The sequence below is a fragment of the Ranitomeya imitator genome, chromosome 1 (genome assembly GCF_032444005.1).
Source record: "Ranitomeya imitator isolate aRanImi1 chromosome 1, aRanImi1.pri, whole genome shotgun sequence".
NCBI lineage: Eukaryota > Metazoa > Chordata > Amphibia > Anura > Dendrobatidae > Ranitomeya > Ranitomeya imitator.
Window position 1 is genome coordinate 1,191,112,751 of NC_091282.1, and position 19,998 is coordinate 1,191,132,748.

Consider the following 19,998-nt stretch of genomic DNA (forward strand, 5'->3'; position numbering starts at 1 on the left):
GAATGTTAGAATTGGAAGGGACCTCCAGGGTCATCATGTCTAACCCCTTGCTCAATGCAGGATTCACTAAACCATCTCAGACAGATGTCTGTCCAGCCTCTGTTTGAAGACTTCCATTTAAGGAGAACTCACCACCTCTTGTGGCTGCCTGCTCAACTCATTGATAGTCCTCACTGTCAACATTTTTTCTAATGTCTAATCTGTATCTTCTCCTTTTTAGTTTCATTTCATTGCTTCTCGTGTTTTCACGTGCAAATGAAAATAAGGATATTCCCTTTACCCTGCAACATCCCTTCAGATATTTGTCCACAGGTATTAAGTATTCTTTTTTGCAAGATAAATAATACCAGATCCCTCGTAGGACATAGCTTGCAGTCCGCTCACCATCCTTGTAGCTCTTCTCTCAACTTGCTCCAATTTTTCAATGTCTTTTTTTTAAATATGGTTCCCAGAACTGGACTCAGTATTCCAGATGAAGCCTGACCGAAGAGGAGTAGAGGCGGATAATTACTTCACGTGATCTATACTCTATGCTTCTCTTAATACATCACAGAACTGTGTTTGACTTTTTTTGCTGCTGCATCACACTGTTGACTCATGTGCAGTCTGGGATCTATTAGTATACCCAAGTCTTTTTCACACATGCCGTTGCTTAAGTCTATTCCTTCCATACTGTAAATGTAATTTTTTTTTCCCAGATGTAGGATCTTGCACTTCTCTCTGTTAAATACCAGCCCTTTGTTCAAGCTTATCTACATCATTCTGAATCCTTTCTCTATCTTCTGTAGTGTTAGCTATCCCTCCTAGCTTTGCATCATCTGCAAATTTGATTAGTTTACTTTCAGTTCCCTTATCTAGATAATTTATAAAAATGTTGAACAACACTGAGGCCACGACAGAGCCGTGTGGTACCCCACTGAACCTTATAGTATCCCGTACTTCCACTTTCAATTAAGAATAAAAAATAGGCTGTGCCACTTTAAGTAAATGGGCACTTTGGAGGGCAAGTTTTTTTTTCTACTTATCCCCTTACAGAACCAATTTTGACCAAGACCCTTTTTTCAAATCTGACTTTCTTCAACATATTCCAGTGATTTTAATAGAGTTTTTTTGTGATACATTGTACTTATGTTAATTGTAAATTTAGGTCAATATGTGTTAGGTCTTGAGTTCCCACTTCTGCACAGGGGGAATCTCGGGCCGTCTCCGCTGCGGTCTCCCATTCCTATCCAGCCGCAGTGGAGTCTGCTCAGCAGGGACGTTGGTCCCAGCGTCTTGCTCAGTCTCGCTCTGTACAGAGAGTTACTGCTGCTTCTTCAGCTCCTGCCATTAAAGTCAGTGCTGGTCAGCAGCGAGCAGACTTCTCTGGGACTAAGTCCTTATTTGCGCACACTGAGCATGCCCAGGGCAAGATCTCCCGTTGGAGATCGAGGGTCATGTGCTCAGGCTCTGCAGCGCATTCCATTGGTCCTCTTGGCAGGTCTTGGAAGGGCAAAGTTTTTGTGGCCACTTCCTGTCCTGCAACTATATAAACTGCGCATGACAGCACGGCCATGCACTAGTGTACAATTATTATGTGTGTGTGTAGATGGATGTATGTCGATGGATGAAAGCTCCTAAGTATCCCTCCCTAGAGTTGTTGACTGCTCGCGGATGATGGTAGCTCTCTAGCACCCGACTATCCATCTGTATGTTACACACATCACAGCGTCCTATAGCTGTGCCTGCCAGTACGGCGCCGTGCGCTTGCCTTGCGCTTTCCATACCCAAGCCTGGGTGTTTAGTGGCGTCCGTCAGTGCGGCATCGCACGCTCTCTTGTGCTCATTTATTACTAATAAGGTTCATTACACACCCAGTTGCGGTGTTGTGCCAGCAAGGGTCTAATCGGACTTCAATCCCTTTCGGGGTTAAGTTCGCTGACTACTTGCTCGCGCTCTATGTGCGGTACCGCGGTCCTGTGACTTAACAGGATCGCTTTCTTCACGTTGGGTGAGGTTTAACCCACGTGTTTATACTTTTAGTACCGCCATATAGTCTGTCATTCACTAGCAGCGGGTTTCGCCTGCACGGTGGACCCCGGACTGCGAACGCATCTATATCATCTTACTTGGTGCGTTCCGCCAGTCCTAACATTACACTAGCGCCAGGGTCTGGCTAGTGATGACAGACAAACAGCAATTCTTGCGGTATATCCAGCAGCTGGAGGGTAGGTTGGCGGCTCTCGAGAGCGCAACCTCAGCTGTGGATGTGACCGCAGTTGCTGTACAGGCTGCCAGCGTGGCTGCAGCAACTTTGTCCATTGCCACCCCTGTTCCGACATTTTCTCGCCTCCCGCTGCCAGAAAAATTTTCTGGTGATAGCAAATTTTGTAGGGGATTTGTGAGTCAGTGCTCTATTCATCTTGAGCTCCTGGCTGCACGCTTCCCCACAGAGCGGGCTAAGGTGGGATTTATTGTATCTCTATTGTCGGACAGGGCGTTGGAATGGGCTACGCCGCTGTGGGAGCGTGGCGATCATGTGGTGCAGAGTGCTCCGCTGTTTTTGAGCACTCTGAAACAGGTCTTTTTAGGACCTCAAGTCACCCATGATACTGCGCTCCAACTGCTGGCATTAACTCAGGGTGAGTCCTTGGTCAGTCATTTTGCCGTCCAATTCCACACTTTAGCATCTGAGCTGGAATGGTCGGATAAAGCTCTTATCCCCATATTTTGGAGGGGCTTGGCTGACCACGTAAAGGACGCTCTGGCCACTAGGGAGATTCCTACCACACTGGAGGAGTTAATAACAGTCTCCACTCGAATTGATCTCCGTTTTAACGAGCGGAGGTTAGAGCGAGCCCAGTGTAGGCAGAGGTTTCGGCTGGCTCCTACTTTCGCCAAACCTCTGGAATCTCCGGTCCTGGTTCCTAAGTCACATGAGGCCAGAGAAGGGTCACAAGCGGGATCTAAGTCCCGGACCGCTTGTGCACTCAGGGTCTGTCATGTTTGCCAGCAGTCAGGACATCTAGCCACCAGATGTCCTCAGCGGTCGAGGAAACGTCAGCGTCTAGTGGTCGTAGGTGGAGGTACACTAGACACGGCGACGTTTGCCTCTAAATTGTCCTTTAAGGGGACAATTACTATAGGCTCATTCTCCCACTGGGTAGAGCTCTGCGTGGATTCTGGGGCGGAGGGCAATTTTATGTCTTCTGCCTTCGCCCAACGTCACGCAATACCCCTGGTTATGCTAGCTCAACCTGTAACGGTACGAGTGGTGAATGGGTCGACACTGCCCTCACAGATAACACACCAGACCATCCCTTTTACTCTGTCCATGTCGCCATATCATCAGGAGATTATTTCTCTGCTCGTCATTCCAGAGGGAATTGATGAGATCCTGTTGGGAATACCTTGGCTACGGTACCACTCTCCTCATATCGAGTGGTCCTCAGGCAGAATTCTGGGATGGGGTGAATCTTGTGGGGGTAGGTGTCAGAGGGAGTGCGTTCAGGTTGCTACAACAGAGGTACCCGCAGATCTATCCTCTCTCCCCAAGCAGTATTGGTCTTATGCAGACGTGTTCTCCAAAAAGGCGGCGGAGACCCTTCCGCCCCATCGCCCCTATGACTGTCCTATTGACCTCTTGCCTGGTGCTGAGCCTCCCCTGGGTAGAGTCTATCCGCTATCTCTCCCGGAGACGGAGGCAATGTCACAGTACATCCAGGAAAATCTGGCAAGAGGGTTCATCAGGAAGTCAGTGTCACCTGCTGGGGCAGGATTCTTCTTCGTGCAGAAGAAGAATGGGGAATTGCGTCTATGCATAGACTACAGGGGTCTTAACGCCATCACCGTTAAGAATAAGTACCCTTTGCCTCTGATATCCGAGCTATTCGATAGGCTTCGGGGAGCAAGGGTATTTACTAAATTAGATCTGCTGGGTGCTTACAACCTGATTCGCATCCATGAGGGGGACGAATGGAAGACGGCGTTTAACACCAGGGATGGGCACTATGAATATCTGGTGATGCCCTTCGGGCTCTGTAATGCCCCAGCCGTTTTCCAAGACTTTGTGAACGATATCTTCCGGGATATGCTTTCCACCTCGGTCGTAGTCTATCTGGATGATATTCTCATCTACTCTCCAGATATTGACTCCCACCGGAGAGATGTTAGCAAAGTCTTCGACCTCCTACGGGCAAACTCTCTCTTTGCCAAGTTGGAGAAGTGTATGTTTGAGCAGGAGTCCTTACCTTTCCTAGGCTACATCATCTCAGCCCAGGGATTGGCTATGGATCCTGCCAAACTACAGGCTGTGATGGACTGGCAGGAACCCCATTCTCTTAAAGCGGTGCAGCGCTTTATGGGATTCATCAATTATTATCGCCAGTTCATTCCGCACTTCTCAACTTTGGTAGCTCCCTTGGTTGCCCTCACCAAAAAGGGGGCGAATCCCAAATTGTGGTCTGAGGAGGTATCCAAGGCCTTTATCTCTATAAAGTCACACTTCGCTAGCGCTCCCATTCTACATCGCCCCGATGTTGATAAGCCATTTATCATGGAGGTGGATGCCTCTTCTGTTGGTGCTGGAGCAGTCCTCTTCCAAAAGGATGCTCAAGGTCGGAAGCATCCATGCTTCTTTTTCTCCAAGACCTTCGCACCAGCAGAGAGGAATTATTCCATCGGGGACAGGGAGTTGCTAGCCATGAAGTTGGCTTTCTCGGAGTGGAGACATCTCTTGGAGGGAGCACGTTTTCCCTTCCAAGTCTTCACAGACCATAAAAATTTGGTGTACCTGCAAACAGCTCAGCGGTTGAATTCTCGCCAGGCCAGATGGTCCTTGTTCTTCTCCCGGTTTCATTTCACCCTCCATTTCCTTTCTGGGGAGAAGAACATTCGGGCCGACGCTCTCTCTCGCTCCGTTGTGTCATCTGCGGAGGAGGAGGAGGAGCCTCGGCTTATTGTCCCCACCGAGAGCTTGAGAACTGTGGCTCCGGCTTTGCTGGAGTCTGTGCCCCCGGGCAAGACTTTTGTTCCATCCAGTTTGCGACCGGAGGTTCTTTCTTGGGCGCACTCGTCCAGGGTGGGTGGACATTTTGGTACTAAAAGGACATCTGAGCTACTGGCGAGGACATACTGGTGGCCGCATATGGCCCGTGATGTCGCGGAGTATGTTCGGGCATGTGTCTCTTGCGCCAGGAACAAGACTCCTCGGCAACGGCCAGCTGGTTTGCTTTATCCTCTGCCCGTGGCGGACAGGCCCTGGGAGATGGTCGGGATGGACTTTGTGGTGGGCTTGCCCAAGTCTCGTAACTGCACCATTATCTGGGTGATCACCGACCATTTTTCCAAAATGGTGCATTTGGTGCCTCTTCCACGGCTACCATCTGCACGGGCGTTGGCTGTCTTGTTTATCAAGCATATCTTTCGCCTACACGGTATGCCAGACAAAATTGTTAGTGACCGGGATCCCCAGTTGGCGTCTCGATTCTGGAGAGAGCTTTGTCGTCTACTCAGTATTGAGTTAAATCTCTCTTCGGCATATCATCCAGAGACGAATGGGTTGGTTGAAAGGGCCAACCAGACCTTGGTCACATATCTGCAACATTTTGTTTCTGCCAGGCAGGATGACTGGGCATCCTTGCTACCGTGGGCAGAGTTTGCACTTAACAATGCCGTAGCCGACTCCACCGGTCAGACTCCATTCCTCTTAAATTACGGCCAGCATCCGCGTGTTCCTGTGCCCATGCCTGTGTCTTCCGCTGACTCCAGGGTGGCAGACTGGGCTGTGGAGGCACGGGACATTTGGGATCGCACGCAGGATGCCATTCGGGCCTCCAAGGAGAGAATGAGGTCCTCCGCCGATGTTCATCGGCGCCCTGGTCCGACCTTTGCCCCTGGCGACTTGGTGTGGCTCTCCGCCCGTAACATCAGGCTGCGAGTTGAGTCCACTAAGTTTGCTCCTCGCTACTTGGGTCCCTTCAAGGTTCTCGAACAGGTTAATCCCGTGGTCTACCGTCTGGCTCTTCCTCCACGCTTGGGTATCACCGACACCTTTCACGTATCCCTCTTGAAACCCGTATACATGTCCCGGTTTTCCGAGTCATCTGCCGGGACATGGGGTTCGTCTACGGACGATTATGAGGTGAACGCTATTTTGGGGTGCAAGGTGGTACGCGGCAAAAAGTTCTATTTGGTGGATTGGAAGGGTTATGGCCCAGAGGACAGGTCATGGGAACCTGCTGAAAACATTCGGGCCCCACAGCTCATTGCTGCCTTCGAGCGTAGCGAGGCCCAAGGAGGGGGGGGGCCCTAGGAGGGGGAGTAATGTTAGGTCTCGAGTTCCCACTTCTGCACAGGGGGAATCTCGGGCCGTCTCCGCTGCGGTCTCCCATTCCTATCCAGCCGCAGTGGAGTCTGCTCAGCAGGGACGTCGGTCCCAGCGTCTTGCTCGGTCTCGCTCTGTACAGAGAGTTACTGCTGCTTCTTCAGCTCCTGCCATTAAAGTCAGTGCTGGTCAGCAACGAGCGGACTTCTCTGGGACTAAGTCCTTATTTGCGCACACTGAGCATGCCCAGGGCAAGATCTCCCGTTGGAGATCGAGGGTCATGTGCTCAGGCTCTGCAGCGCATTCCATTGGTCCTCTTGGCAGGTCTTGGAAGGGCAAAGTTTCTGTGGCCACTTCCTGTCCTGCAACTATATAAACTGCGCATGACCGCACGGCCATGCGCTAGTGTACAATTATTATGTGTGTGTGTAGATGGATGTATGTCGATGGATGAAAGCTCCTAAGTATCCCTCCCTAGAGTTGTTGACTGCTCGCGGATGATGGTAGCTCTCTAGCGCCCGACTATCCATCTGTATGTTACACACATCACAGCGTCCTATAGCTGTGCCTGCCAGTATGGCGACGTGCGCTTGCCTTGCGCTTTCCATACCCAAGCCTGGGTGGTTAGTGGCGTCCGTCAGTGCGGCATCGCACGCTCTCTTGTGCTCATTTATTACTAATAAGGTTCATTACACACCCAGTTGCGGTGTTGTGCCAGCAAGGGTCTAATCGGACTTCAATCCCTTTCGGGGTTAAGTTCGCTGACTACTTGCTCGCGCTCTATGTGCGGTACCGCGGTCCTGTGACTTAACAGGATCGCTTTCTTCACGTTGGGTGAGGTTTAACCCACGTGTTTATACTTTTAGTACCGCCATATAGTCTGTCATTCACTAGCAGCGGGTTTCGCCTGCACGGTGGACCCCGGACTGCGAACGCATCTATATCATCTTACTTGGTGCGTTCCGCCAGTCCTAACAATATGTTTGACATCTATTAATTTAAGAAAAATTTTGAAAAACTAAACATTTTTCAAACTTTGAAATTATTTAAAGTAACATATCGCTAGATTTATTCTGCCCTATTAACTAGAAGTATGAATCAGATCCTACAATTGTAGCAAAGTATGTTTTATCTGAAACATTGTAAGAAACATAGTTAGACTTTGGACTATAGGAAGAGACACGGTCCTGTCCTAGAGGGTCTGAGTCCGATGAGTTATATGCTACGTGGCTGTGCTATATACTGTGTGGACTGTGCTATATGCTACGTGGCTGTGCTGTATACTATGTGGGCTGTGATATATACTATGTGGGCTGTGTTATATACTATGTGGCTGTGCCATATACTACATGTGCTGTGTTATATGCTATGTGGCTGTGCTATATACTATGTGGCTGTGCTATATATTACATGGGCTGTGTTATATACTACGTGGCTGTGCCATATACTACATGGCTGTGCTATATACTATGTGGGCTGTGTTATATACCACGTGGCTGTGCTATATACTACGTGGCTGTGCTATATACTATGTGGCTGTGCTATATGCTACATGGCTGTGCTATATACTACATTGTTGTGCTATATACTATGTGGCTGTGCTATATGCTATGTGGCTGTGCTATATACTACGTGGCTGTGCTATATACTACGTGGCTGTGCTATATGCTACGTGGCTGTGCTATATACTACGTGGCTGTGCTATATGCTACGTGGCTGTGCTATATACTACGTGACTGTGCTATATACTAAGCGTGCTGTGTTATATACTACGTGGCTGTGCTATATACTACGTGGCTGTGTTATATGCTACCCATTTTGCACTTTTACAAATGTTCTACGTTAATACTTTTTAATGTTTACTTTGAAAAGTTTTCCATTAAAAAATTGTCATATTCAATGTATGCAGTTTTTTCTTTGCAGCAAGTTCAGCTAGCAATAAAATGCCTACTGGTAACTGAGGAAGAGGGAGTAGGTCACAAAAATTGGCATATAAGGGGTTGACTTATATAAAGCCCCTCTGCTGTATGGTATTGTAGAATTTACAATAGCTATCACTCATGTAAGAAGTGAAATCTTGCATTGTACTATACCTATATTTCTCTGCTATATCTGGGCATCATGAATCGCGGTATATGTTAAAGGGAGGGCCCAATGAGACTCTTTCGCCATGGGGTCCTTAAAAACCTGGAGCCGGCCCTGTCCATTGGACAGTAGCCTTGATTGCCACCTCCAATCTCCCAGCTTCTACAGCTCTTCTTTTGAATATTCTACCTGCTGCTGCATCACCTTTGCTTTAACCTGCTACAGTTAGCCAGGCTGGCTAATCAAAAAAAGGAACCATGAATTCCTGGAGGTAAGAGCAGTTCTTGTCCTATCTGACGGCCACAGATTACTTTCTAGCTGCTCTACTGGTCTCCTGGGAATCGATTTGCACCAACTCTAGAGCTATGTCCTTTAAACAAATTTGCTGTACAAATTTGTCTTGCTAACAAAGCAGTTGTCTTGCATTTCTGTAGATTTTAGTGGGAAAAATAAACTGAAGTGTAATGCTAAAAATATAGAGGGAAGTGTAGCCAATTATGTGGCAAATCTGAGTTTTTTTTTCAAAAGATCAAAGAACACCATTAAGGCTCAAATCACAGGTTTATTTTTCAAAGTGACTGGTTGTACATCATCTCTTTTTCTCATCAATCTCTATATGAGGGATGAATGTACCAAATAACGTGGTACACCATATTAGGCCCCTGCCCGACAAGGTAGGAATCACTTTGTGCACAAAACATTCAATCATCTGCAGATTTCTAAAAGTTCTGTCTGGTATAAGAAGTTCAACAAAACCAACACAACACTGTAAGAAAACCTATAGTTTATTAACACGGAACAACCTCAGAACAGCATTAGAGATCCTCCAGATAAAAATTCTCACGCATCTATCACCAAACAATAATAGAAAAAAAAGCTTTGTGTGGCAAGACATAGTCATATCAACAGTCAAAATAAAGCAAAATGGTCAAAAATGCAATTGTTATGTAAGTGATTAAGTGCTGGAACTAATTGTCCAGTGGCCACAATTTTCAAGAGGTCCACATTTCCAAATATACAGTTGTGGGCATGTGGTCGAGAATTTGTCTAAATAACAAAATTTGGTATGTGCTGATCATGACCTAGAATAGTCTACAAAGTATATCCAAAAAATCGTTAGGGGTAAAAAATATATACTTTTATCCTCTCCTAAATATACTTTTTTATCCTCTCCTAAATATATACTTTTTTGTCCTCCCCTTTTATCCTCTCCTAAATATATACTTTTTTATCCTCTCCTTTTATCCTCTCCTAAATAAACTTTTATCCTCTCCTTTAAGAATTCCTCTCTATTGGAGGCTAATATACAAAGAATATAAAATATATTATTGATTCCCTTAAAAAGACCCTACCGCGCACTTTGGTGTCATGCCTAAATGTCAGATTAATAATTGTAAGTTGTGCGTTGGGCAAAATAGGTGGAGATGCTGGGTTGTGTTGGGCATATGGGGCAATATTATCGAGTATTTCTACTTCATCCGTGCTTCCTACAAATCCAGCATCTTTTGGGGAGATCATTTTGGCTGGGAGTGGTATCTATAAATTGCATAAAATGATTTCAGCAAGTTTCCGGATACCTTCAGATCCATAGGCTTTCCCATGTGCCGTGGATCAAATAGAAGACACTATACAGAACAAAACTAATTTAGGTATCAGCCTCAATAACGTAGATTTTTACCTTCTTGTACCAGGCCCTGGTCTTCCGTTTCACCAGATAAGGTTGAAGAACCAGGTTTGAGAGGTTTATATTTCCCATTAATTTGTTATAGTTCATTACACAGACCAGTTTCTCCTTGTCCCTGGTGGCTCCATCTATAAATGCCATATGCAAGGTGGTTCGCATGTAGACATCTTTCCTGTTGTTCCTCCTCACCCTCAGTGCAATAAGTTTTCCCTTTCAAGTGCAAATGAAGCTCTTTTTCCAAACTTCTAGACACCAGATATGACGAGAAACCTACCGTACTCTGTTTTTTGCGACTGTCCCATGGACAGTGGGAATTTTATAGGGGCACACAATTATTTTGTAGGCACTCTTGATGTAGAAATGGCATCAATAGCTACCATACAATTTTACCAAGCACGCTAATTGTCTCTGGGCAGCCTGTAGGCTTGATTTGGTTGTTTCTGCCTTCATGAACTAAAAATCTAGGCATATACCACTTTGTGCTGTCGCACACTATATATTCTTTTATGTGTTTGAAGGAAATAAGTTGGCGGAAGGGATGCCAGACTTTCAAACCCATAATGGTCTTACGAATTGATAAATTCTAATCAAGGGCATACAAATTAAAAATAAAAGTATTAGCAGGTAAACTAGGGGTCTCAATTTATTAAGGCGACTATAGTTGGGGTCACTTCTTGGGAGGAGCAGATTGCGAGTTGTCACCATAATGCATGAATCGCCATAGGGAGATATAACAGCTTCAAATACAGGGGTACTCGGGATAGATATTGTTATCCTGTAGGAGTGGAAAGATATTTTTTTCACAAAAACCCATATTGAGAATAAAGCCTTACATTTTTTTTTTAATTTCAGTGACACTTGTTGATTGCGCATGAAACTGCCTTTCACTGACTAAGATCGAGTGGGGGTGGGTGGTGGAGGCGGGACAAAACTATACAAGGAAACTTGGCGGCACGATTTCTCTCTTGTTTTGCAGATTATTATCAAGTTTTATTGTCGATTCACTTTTTTTCTAACATGATCATTAGGGATGAGTGAATATACTCGTTACTCGAGATTTCTCGAGCACGCTCGGGTGTCCTCCGAGTATTTTTTAGTGCTCGGAGATTTAGTTTTTATTGCCGCAGCTGAATGATTTACATCTGTTAGGCCAGCATAAGTACATGTGGCAACCAGGCAACCCCCACATGTACTTATGCTGGCTAACAGATGTAAATCATTCAACTGCAGCAATAAAAACTAAATCTCAGAGCACTAAAAAATACTCAGAGGACACCTGAGCAATCTCGAGTAACGAGTATATTCGCTCATCATTAAGGATCAACACTACTCCTCACATACCCAGAATAGACAGTTTTTGTAAAATAAATTGTCTTGAATACATAAATTCCCAGTAGTTTATTGGGCTTTTAATTCCAATACTTGTGCTATTAATTCCCAAAATTTGGAAAAAGTCATAGGGGGAAAATTGGTGAATTCATATTTTATTCCAGGGGTTCCTAAAAAGGGGGTGTTTGGCAGGGAAGTACATCAAAATCATTGGGCCCCATAGCAGAAACCCTAATTGCCCCCCGCCCTCAAAAAATATTCAGAATGATCACAGAAGAGCATAAATCATTACTTTGCAGCCCATTTAAAGTAATTTTGCTCATACTGAAGCCCCATAGTGTTCCCATGCTCTAACATACCCATTTCATGGCCTCTTTGAAGAGGTTGTGGGTTGTAATAATCACCTAGGCAGGTTAAAAATGCAACTATATTTTGTTCCTTTTGTCCATGGTTTTACTATAACTCCGGGTATATAGCCAAAATGCAATGTCCCCAGTCCACAAGATCCCCTCCCCAGGACCGGTAGTTCCACCGCCCCGTACCAGGCGATACTCTCCCAACTTTTGGTTTGCCCACAGATTTCATATCTCCCGACAGTATAGTCTGTACTCACAGTCCACGCTCCTTCAAATGACAGGAAATGCATACAAAGCCCATGTGTCCAGCAGCAAGAAAGTTCCTGAAATCCAGATGACAGATACCTCAACAGTAACACGTGTGTCCAATCCATTCGGCAACCGATTTCCAAAACTTCATTGGCCCTCCATCCATCCATGTGCTCCATTCGTCATCCTATCAATCCTATCCCTTTGACGTCACTCTTCGAACTTCCTGACTAACCATGTGGCGTCTTTTTCTCCCTCCCTTTATAAACATTTGCCTTTAGTTCAAAGAATAAGGCATATTCCATAAGGCCATCACCTGGGGCTACATATGAGAACCCTGTGGTGACGGCTCCCCTGGGTCTTCAAACCCTGTCCACACAATGGGCCTAGGGCTTGAGACCTTGAGATACAGGTGAGATTAATAAAATGATTGCTTTACATTAAAGGCCCCTTCACATTAAGCGACGCTGCAGCGATACCGACAACGATCCGGATCGCTGCAGCGTCGCTGTTTGGTCGCTGGAGAGCTGTCACACAGACCGCTCTCCAGCGACCAACGATGCCGGTAACCAGGGTAAACATCGGGTAACTAAGCGCAGGGCCGCGCTTAGTAACCCGATGTTTACCCTGGTTACCATGCTAAAAGTAAAAAAAAAAAAACACTAGATACTTACCTACCGCTGTCTGTCCTCCAGCGCTGCGCTCTGCTTCTCTGCTCTCCTCCTGTACTGGCTGGGAGCCGGAAAGCAGAGCGGTGACGTCACCGCTCTGCTTTCCGGCTCACAGCCAGTACAGGAGGAGTGCAGAGCGCAGCGCTGGAGGACAGACGGCTGTAGGTAAGTATGTAGTGTAGTGTTTTTTTTTACTTTTAGCATGGTAACCAGGGTAAACATCGGGTTACTAAGCGCGGCCCTGCGCTTAGTTACCCGATGTTTACCCTGGTTACCAGTGAAGACATCGCTGGATCGGTGTCACACACGCCGATCCAGCGATGTCAGCAGGAGTCCAGCGACGAAATAAAGTTCTGGACTTTCTTCAGCGACCAACGATCTCCCAGCAGGGGCCTGATCGTTGGTCGCTGTCACACATAACGATTTCATTAACGATATCATTGCTACGTCACAAATAGCAACGATATCGTTAATAATATCGTTATGTGTGAAGGTACCTTTACCTTTGGCAATCTCCTGTCTGGCCTTAGGTATACATAAGACTCAGCCTGCACGTTTTCCTCTGCTTGCTGTCACTGAAAGGAAACATTGATTCCCGAGGACTAACGAGCAAGCAAACAAATATCTAATAAAGCAGAACAATATCAATGTAACTAGTGCTCCGTGCTAAAAAAGTCTGCATCCCATAGAGCCGTGGACCCCACTCTATGGGCATTGCTCCAATAGTTTTAGTAAGTGGTCAGCTCCTCACAGTCTCCATAAAGTATTCTGCCAAAAAAGTCCCCCCCCCCAAAACAGCATGATACCCCCACAGTGAATTCCCGTACAGTACTGTTATGTAGGCAATCCAGTGACACAGTGTGCCAGCAATCAGAGCACATACAGTGATCTGACAATAACCAAAAACAATAGAACGAGCTCTGAGACGTGGAATCTCTGTAGACCGCAATACCTGAACCTATCCTAAACACAACTAAAGGCAGCTGTGGATTGCGCCTGTCACTACCTATGCAACTCGGCACAGCCTGAGGAGCTGACTAGCCTGAAGATAGAAAAACAAGCCTGACTTGCCTCAGAGAAATACCCCAAAGGAAAAGGCAGCCCCCCACATATAATGACTGTTAGCAAGATGAAAAGACAAACGTAGGGATGAAATAGATTCAGCAAAGTGAGGCTCGATATTCTAGATAGAGCAAGGATAGCAAAGAGAACTTTGCAGTCTACAAAAAACCCTAAAGCAAAAAACCACGCAAAGGGGGCAAAAAGACCCACCGTGCCGAACTAACGGCACGGCGGTACACCCTTTGCGTCTCAGAGCTTCCAGCAAAACGAATAGACAAGCTGGACAGAAAAAGTAGCAACAAAAGCAAAGAAGCACTTATCTAAGCAGAGCAGCAGGCCACAGGAAAGATCCAGAAGCTCAGGTACAACACTGGAACATTGACAAGGAGCAAGGAAGACAGAATCAGGTGGAGTTAAATAACAAAGCAGCCAACGAGCTCACCAGAATACCTGAGGGAGGAAGCTCAGAAGCTGCAGTACCACTTGTGACCACAGGAGTGAATTCAGCCACAGAATTCACAACACAGTACCCAATCCCAGCAAAGTATGATACCCCCACAGTGACCTAAACATAGGATCATTGCCCCCAAAGTACCCGACACCCAGTATGATGGCCCCACACAGTAAGAGGCCCCCACGGCCCTCCAGGTAATATGCCCCCCACATAGCTCTCCACACAATATGATGAGCCTTCATACAGTATAGTGTCCTTCCATACACTATGATGGCCCCACACACAACACTCCATACAGTATGATGCTCCCCACAGAGCTCAGCACACAAAATGATGACTCCCACACAGCATGATGGCCAACACTCAGCCCCTACACTGTATAAAGGCCCTCCACACAGTATAATGATCCCCATATTGCCCTCCACACAGTATTATAGCCCTCCAAACAGTATAATGACCCCCACAAAGCTCTTCAAACAGTATAATGGCCACTCGTATAGCCCTCCAAACAGTATAATGCCCCCACAAAGCTATCCAATCCTGTATAATGGCCTCCTGCGTAGCTCTCCAAACAGTGTAATGGACCCCACATATTCCTCCAAATAGTATAATGTTCCCCCATTTAGCCATCCAACAATACAATCACTCCAATGAATACAGTGTACTCACTGATAATCTCTATGATGTGTTTAAATCCCTAGAGACTTAATGGTGTTATATACAGTGGGTACAGAAAGTATTCAGACCCCTTTAAATTTTTTACTCTTTGTTTCATTGCAGCCATTTGGTAAATTCAAAAAAGTTATTTTTTTCTCATTAATGTACACGCTGCACCCCAACCCCATGTTTACTGAAAAAAAACAGATTTGAAATTTTGCAAATTTATTAAAAAAGAAAAACTGAAATATCACGTGGACATGAGTATTCAGACCCTTTGCTCAGTATTGAGTAGAAGCACCTTTTGATCTAGTAAAGCCATGAGTCTTCTTCAGAATGATGCATCAAGTTTTTCACACATGGATTTGGAGATCCTCTGCCATTCTTCCTTGCAGATCCTCTCCAGTTCCGTAAGGTTGGATGGTAAACGTTGGTGGACGGCCATTTTCAGGTCTCTCCAGAGATGCTCAATTGGGTTTAGGTCAGGGCTCTGGCTGGGCCAGCCAAGAATGGTCACAGAGTTGTTCTGAATCCACTCCTTTGTTATTTTAGCTGTGTGCTTAGGGTCATTGTCTTGTTGGAAGGTGAACCTTCAGCCAAGTCTGTGGTCCAAAGCACTGTGGAAGAGGTTTTCATCCAGGATATCTCTGTACTTGGCCGCTTTCATGTTTCCATCAATGGCAACCAGTCGTTCTGTCCCTGCAGGTGAAAAACACCCCCATAGCATGATGCTGCCACCACCATGTTTCACTGTTGGGATTGTATTAGGCAGGTGATGACCAGTGCCTGGTTTTCTCCACACATACCACTGAGAATTATCATAACAAGGTCTATCTTCATCTCATCAGACCAGAGAATCTTATTTCTCATAGTCTGGGAGTCCTTCACGTGTTTTTTAGCAAACTCTCTGCGGGTTTCATATGTCTTGCACTGAGGAGAGGCTTCCGTCGGGCCACTCTGCTATAAAAGCCCAAATGGTGGAGGGCTGCAGTGATAGTTGACTTTGTGGACCTTTTTCCCATCTCCCTACTGCATCTCTGGAGCTCAGCCACAGTGATCTTGGCGTTCTTCTTTATCTCTCTCACCAAGGGACTTCTCCCACAATTGCTCAGTTTGGCTGGACGGCCAGGTCTAGGAAGACTTCTGGTGGTCCCAAACTTCTTCCATTTAAGGATTATGGAGGCCACTGTGCTCTTAGGAACCTTGAGTACTGCAGAAATTCTGTTGTAACCTTGGCCAGATCTGTGCCTTGCCACAATTCTGTCTCTGAGCTCCTTGGCCAGTTCCTTTGTCCTCATGATTCTCATTTGGTCTGACATGCACTGTGAGCTGTGAGGTCTTATATAGACAGGTGTGTGCCTTTCCAAATCAGTTCAATTAAACACAGCTGGACTCCAATGAAGGAGTGGAACCATCTGAAGGAGGATCACAAGGAAATGGACAGCATGTGACTTAAATATGAGTGTCAGAGCACAGGGTCTGAATACTTATGACTATGTGATATTTCAGTTTTCCTTTTTTAATAAATTTTCAAAAAATTCTACATTTCTGTTTTTTTTCAGTCAAGATGGGGTGCAGAGTGTACATTAATGTGAATAAAATGAACTTTCTTGAATTTACCAAATGGCTGCAATGAAACAAAGAGTGAAAAATTTAAAGGGGTCTGAATACTTTCCGTACCCACTGTAAATTAGTAAAATAAGCAAATAAGAAAAAGAAAACTACTCACTTCTCTCTGTTTTTCTGCTGCTCCAGTCTCTGCGCTGAGATGTGAGCACTCAGTCGCACAAGGATAATGATGAATGAGGGAGATGATGGAAAACTCTACCATCATTGCTTTCAACTATGGATTGAAAGTGTGCAGCATAGCTGGGGAGGTATTGTGCTGGCATTGCCCCCCCGACTCACGTGCCCTATAGTGGCCAAATGATCTACCACTATTAGCAGTATGTCATTGTTGCTTAGGGTGAGTTAGACAGTAACATAGTAACATACTTAGTAAGGCCGAAAAAAGACATTTGTCCATCCAGTTCAGCCTATATTCCATCATAATAAATCCCCAGATCTACGTCCTTCTACAGAACCTAATAATTGTATGATACAATATTGTTCTGCTCCAGGAAGACATCCAGGCCTCTCTTGAACCCCTCGACTGAGTTCGCCATCACCACCTCCTCAGGCAAGCAATTCCAGATTCTCACTGCCCTAACAGTAAAGAATCCTCTTCTATGTTGGTGGAAAAACCTTCTCTCCTCCAGACGCAAAGAATGCCCCCTTGTGCCTGTCACCTTCCTTGGTATAAACAGATCCTCAGCGAGATATTTGTATTGTCCCCTTATATACTTATACATGGTTATTAGATCGCCCCTCAGTTGTCTTTTTTCTAGACTAAATAATCCTAATTTCGCTAATCTATCTGGGTATTGTAGTTCTCCCATCCCCTTTATTAATTTTGTTGCCCTCCTTTGTACTCTCTCTAGTTCCATTATATCCTTCCTGAGCACCGGTGCCCAAAACTTACTATTTGTGCTTACGTAATTTACAGAGAGAAACAATAAAGTTGTACTATCTGTGCCTACATACCATGCAAAAGTTGGACAGTAATGCAGAACTATTTGTGCCTGCATCATTTACAGGAAGGAATAGTAAGGTGATAAGTTTGCCTATTGTACAACATTTAATAATGGGACAAGGAGGTAGTACTATCTCTGTATACCTCAATTTCAAGGGGACACAAGTAGGCAGTACTATCTGTGCCAACATCTTTCACAGAAAGTGAGGAGGTATGACTATCTTTGTACAGAGATGGTATTCATCTTGCTGTCCACAGTAGCTTTGTAAAGATATTAGCCTGAATCTTCTACTATAAAATTATAGTACATTAACAGACATTGTCAGGGAACTTGCAGAAAGCGTGAGGTTAATGTACAGACTCTTATGGAGTTTGCCTGAGCGCTCAGAGTTGCCAAGCCATGCTGTTAATAAGGAGCGAGTAAGGTTCTGGAATAATCACTGTGGGTTTGTATCACTAGATCTCCTATTTTATTTTTCACTATTTGAAAATCCTTAGTGTCAATTATTACAATCCCTTTATTTCTCTTTTAGGTGGAATCACTCTTTTTGCCGTCATCACTCTCATTTTAGATTCCTTCAAAATAGGCTATTACATTGGCTACTCCGCGTGCTTATCGATAACGGAGGGAATCTTCCCCGTCACTCACGCCATCCACACTCTCATACAGGTAGGGGTCTCCTCTGGATCTTTATTTTTTTCTTTTAACAATTAACATCTGTTTAATTTTAAGCATTTTTTGTGCGTCCTTTTAATCTTTAATAATTGCTCTGTTTCCACCCTGCACAATGAATCGCCTATTGTTCCATCAAATGAACCTTAATTGTTAGGTAGTGTATATTCTATGGCTTCGTCCTATCATTAATGACGTCTTATCTCCACATTTTATTACTATGTAACTGTTACTCTTAATGGGTCATTTCTTATCTTCATTTTATATGACCTTGTAGATGTAATGTCTCATTCTGCATTTATACTCCTAAAAATACTTGTTTCACGATTATCTTGATGTATAAACAGGCTGTCGATCATCCGATGCACGGGCAAATCACTCGTTCATCTGCTGAAATCATGTTTTGCAGAGCACAAAAAAAAACAATTTTTCTTGACGCTGTATCATCCTGGTCACACAACCTGGAGAACCATGGCAGCCTGTACGCTCTGGGTGATCTGCTGTAGATCGCTCAGTGTGCAAGTTTAACGGTGTAAACAGGCATTTAAAAGATCGCCAATTTGTTGTTGTATTGTGCCCCTGTAAGTTTTACCGATTGACGGTTGTGTCATCCCAACGCTAAAGTTTACAGATTGTCAGTTGTATTGTGCCACTCGTAAAATTTACTGATTGACAGTTGCATTGTGCCAATGGTAAGGTTTACCGATTGAATGTTGTATCGTCCCACCGGTAAAGTTTACTGATTGACAGTTGCATCATCCCACCGGTAAAGTTTGCCGATTGGTGGTTGTATCATGCCGCTGGTAAAGGTTACCGATTGGCGGATGCATCATTCCACTGGTAAAGTTTACCGATTGGTGGTTGTATTGTGCCACTGGTACAGTTTACCGATTGGCGGTTGTATTGTGCCACCGGTAAAGTTTACCGATTGGCAGTTGTATGTTGCCAATGTTAAACGTTACCGATTGATGGTTGTATCATGCCAATGGTAAAGCTTACCGATTTACAGTTGTATCGTTCCAATAGTAGAGTTTACTGATTGGCATTTGTATCATTCCACCAGTCGCTTCATGTAAATATCTAGTCTTTTAAGCCATGTAGTTGTGGTCCTCAATAGTGATGAGCGAGTGTACTCGTTGCTCTGGTTTTCCCGAGCACGCTCAGGTGACCTCCAAGTATTTATGACTGCTCGGAGATTTAGTTTTCATCGTTGCAGCCGAATGATTTACAGCTACTAGCCTGCTTGATTACATGTGGGGATTCCCTAGCAACCAGGCAACCCCCACATGTACTCAGCCTGGATAGTAGCTGTAAATCATTTGGCTGCCACGATGAAAACTAAATCTCCGAGCAGTCATAAATACTCGGAGGTCATCCGAGCGTGCTCGGGAAAACCTGAGCAACGAGTACACTCGCTCATCACTAGTCCTCAACTCTTCTCTGTGTTCTTGAGAACAACACCTACTTGGATAAAAAAAAATTGATTTACGTAAACAGAAGAGGTGGCCGTAGCCCAGCAAAAGAGAAGCACTGGAATTAAAAATTAACAATAATAGATTCAGGAGAAGAGTGGAATTTACACCAGGTAAAAAATAAAATTACATAACTATGTCAAGTGACAGGTCTTACTTAAGGATTCCAATGTTTCACGAAAAAAAATCCATACATTATCATGACAAACTAGCAAAACCTTTGACAGGGTGCAACCCACATCACAATCACCTGGTGGCCACACAGACTCATATTCTAAACATCTCTCGACAGATGATAGAAAAATCCTGTTTTTTTTCCAAAAAGATGTCATACCTGGATATTTTGAGCCAAGAGCAAAAGTAAGGAAGGAGACATTGACAGAAACAGCAGACAAAAAAAATATATATTTTTTTAATTCTATTGCGTATG

The 19,998-nt window shown here is 44.9% G+C and overlaps 1 protein-coding gene across 1 annotated transcript in view; it reads left to right on the top strand.

Annotated features, from left to right (window-relative positions):
- OTOP1 (otopetrin 1) overlaps positions 1–19,998 on the top strand; it is a 118,611-nt gene that overhangs the window by 50,051 nt on the left and 48,562 nt on the right. Inside the window, exon 3 of the mRNA XM_069744843.1 lies at positions 17,957–18,093. Within this exon, the coding sequence (XP_069600944.1) occupies positions 17,957–18,093 (137 nt within the window). The remainder of the gene's footprint in view (positions 1–17,956; positions 18,094–19,998) is intronic.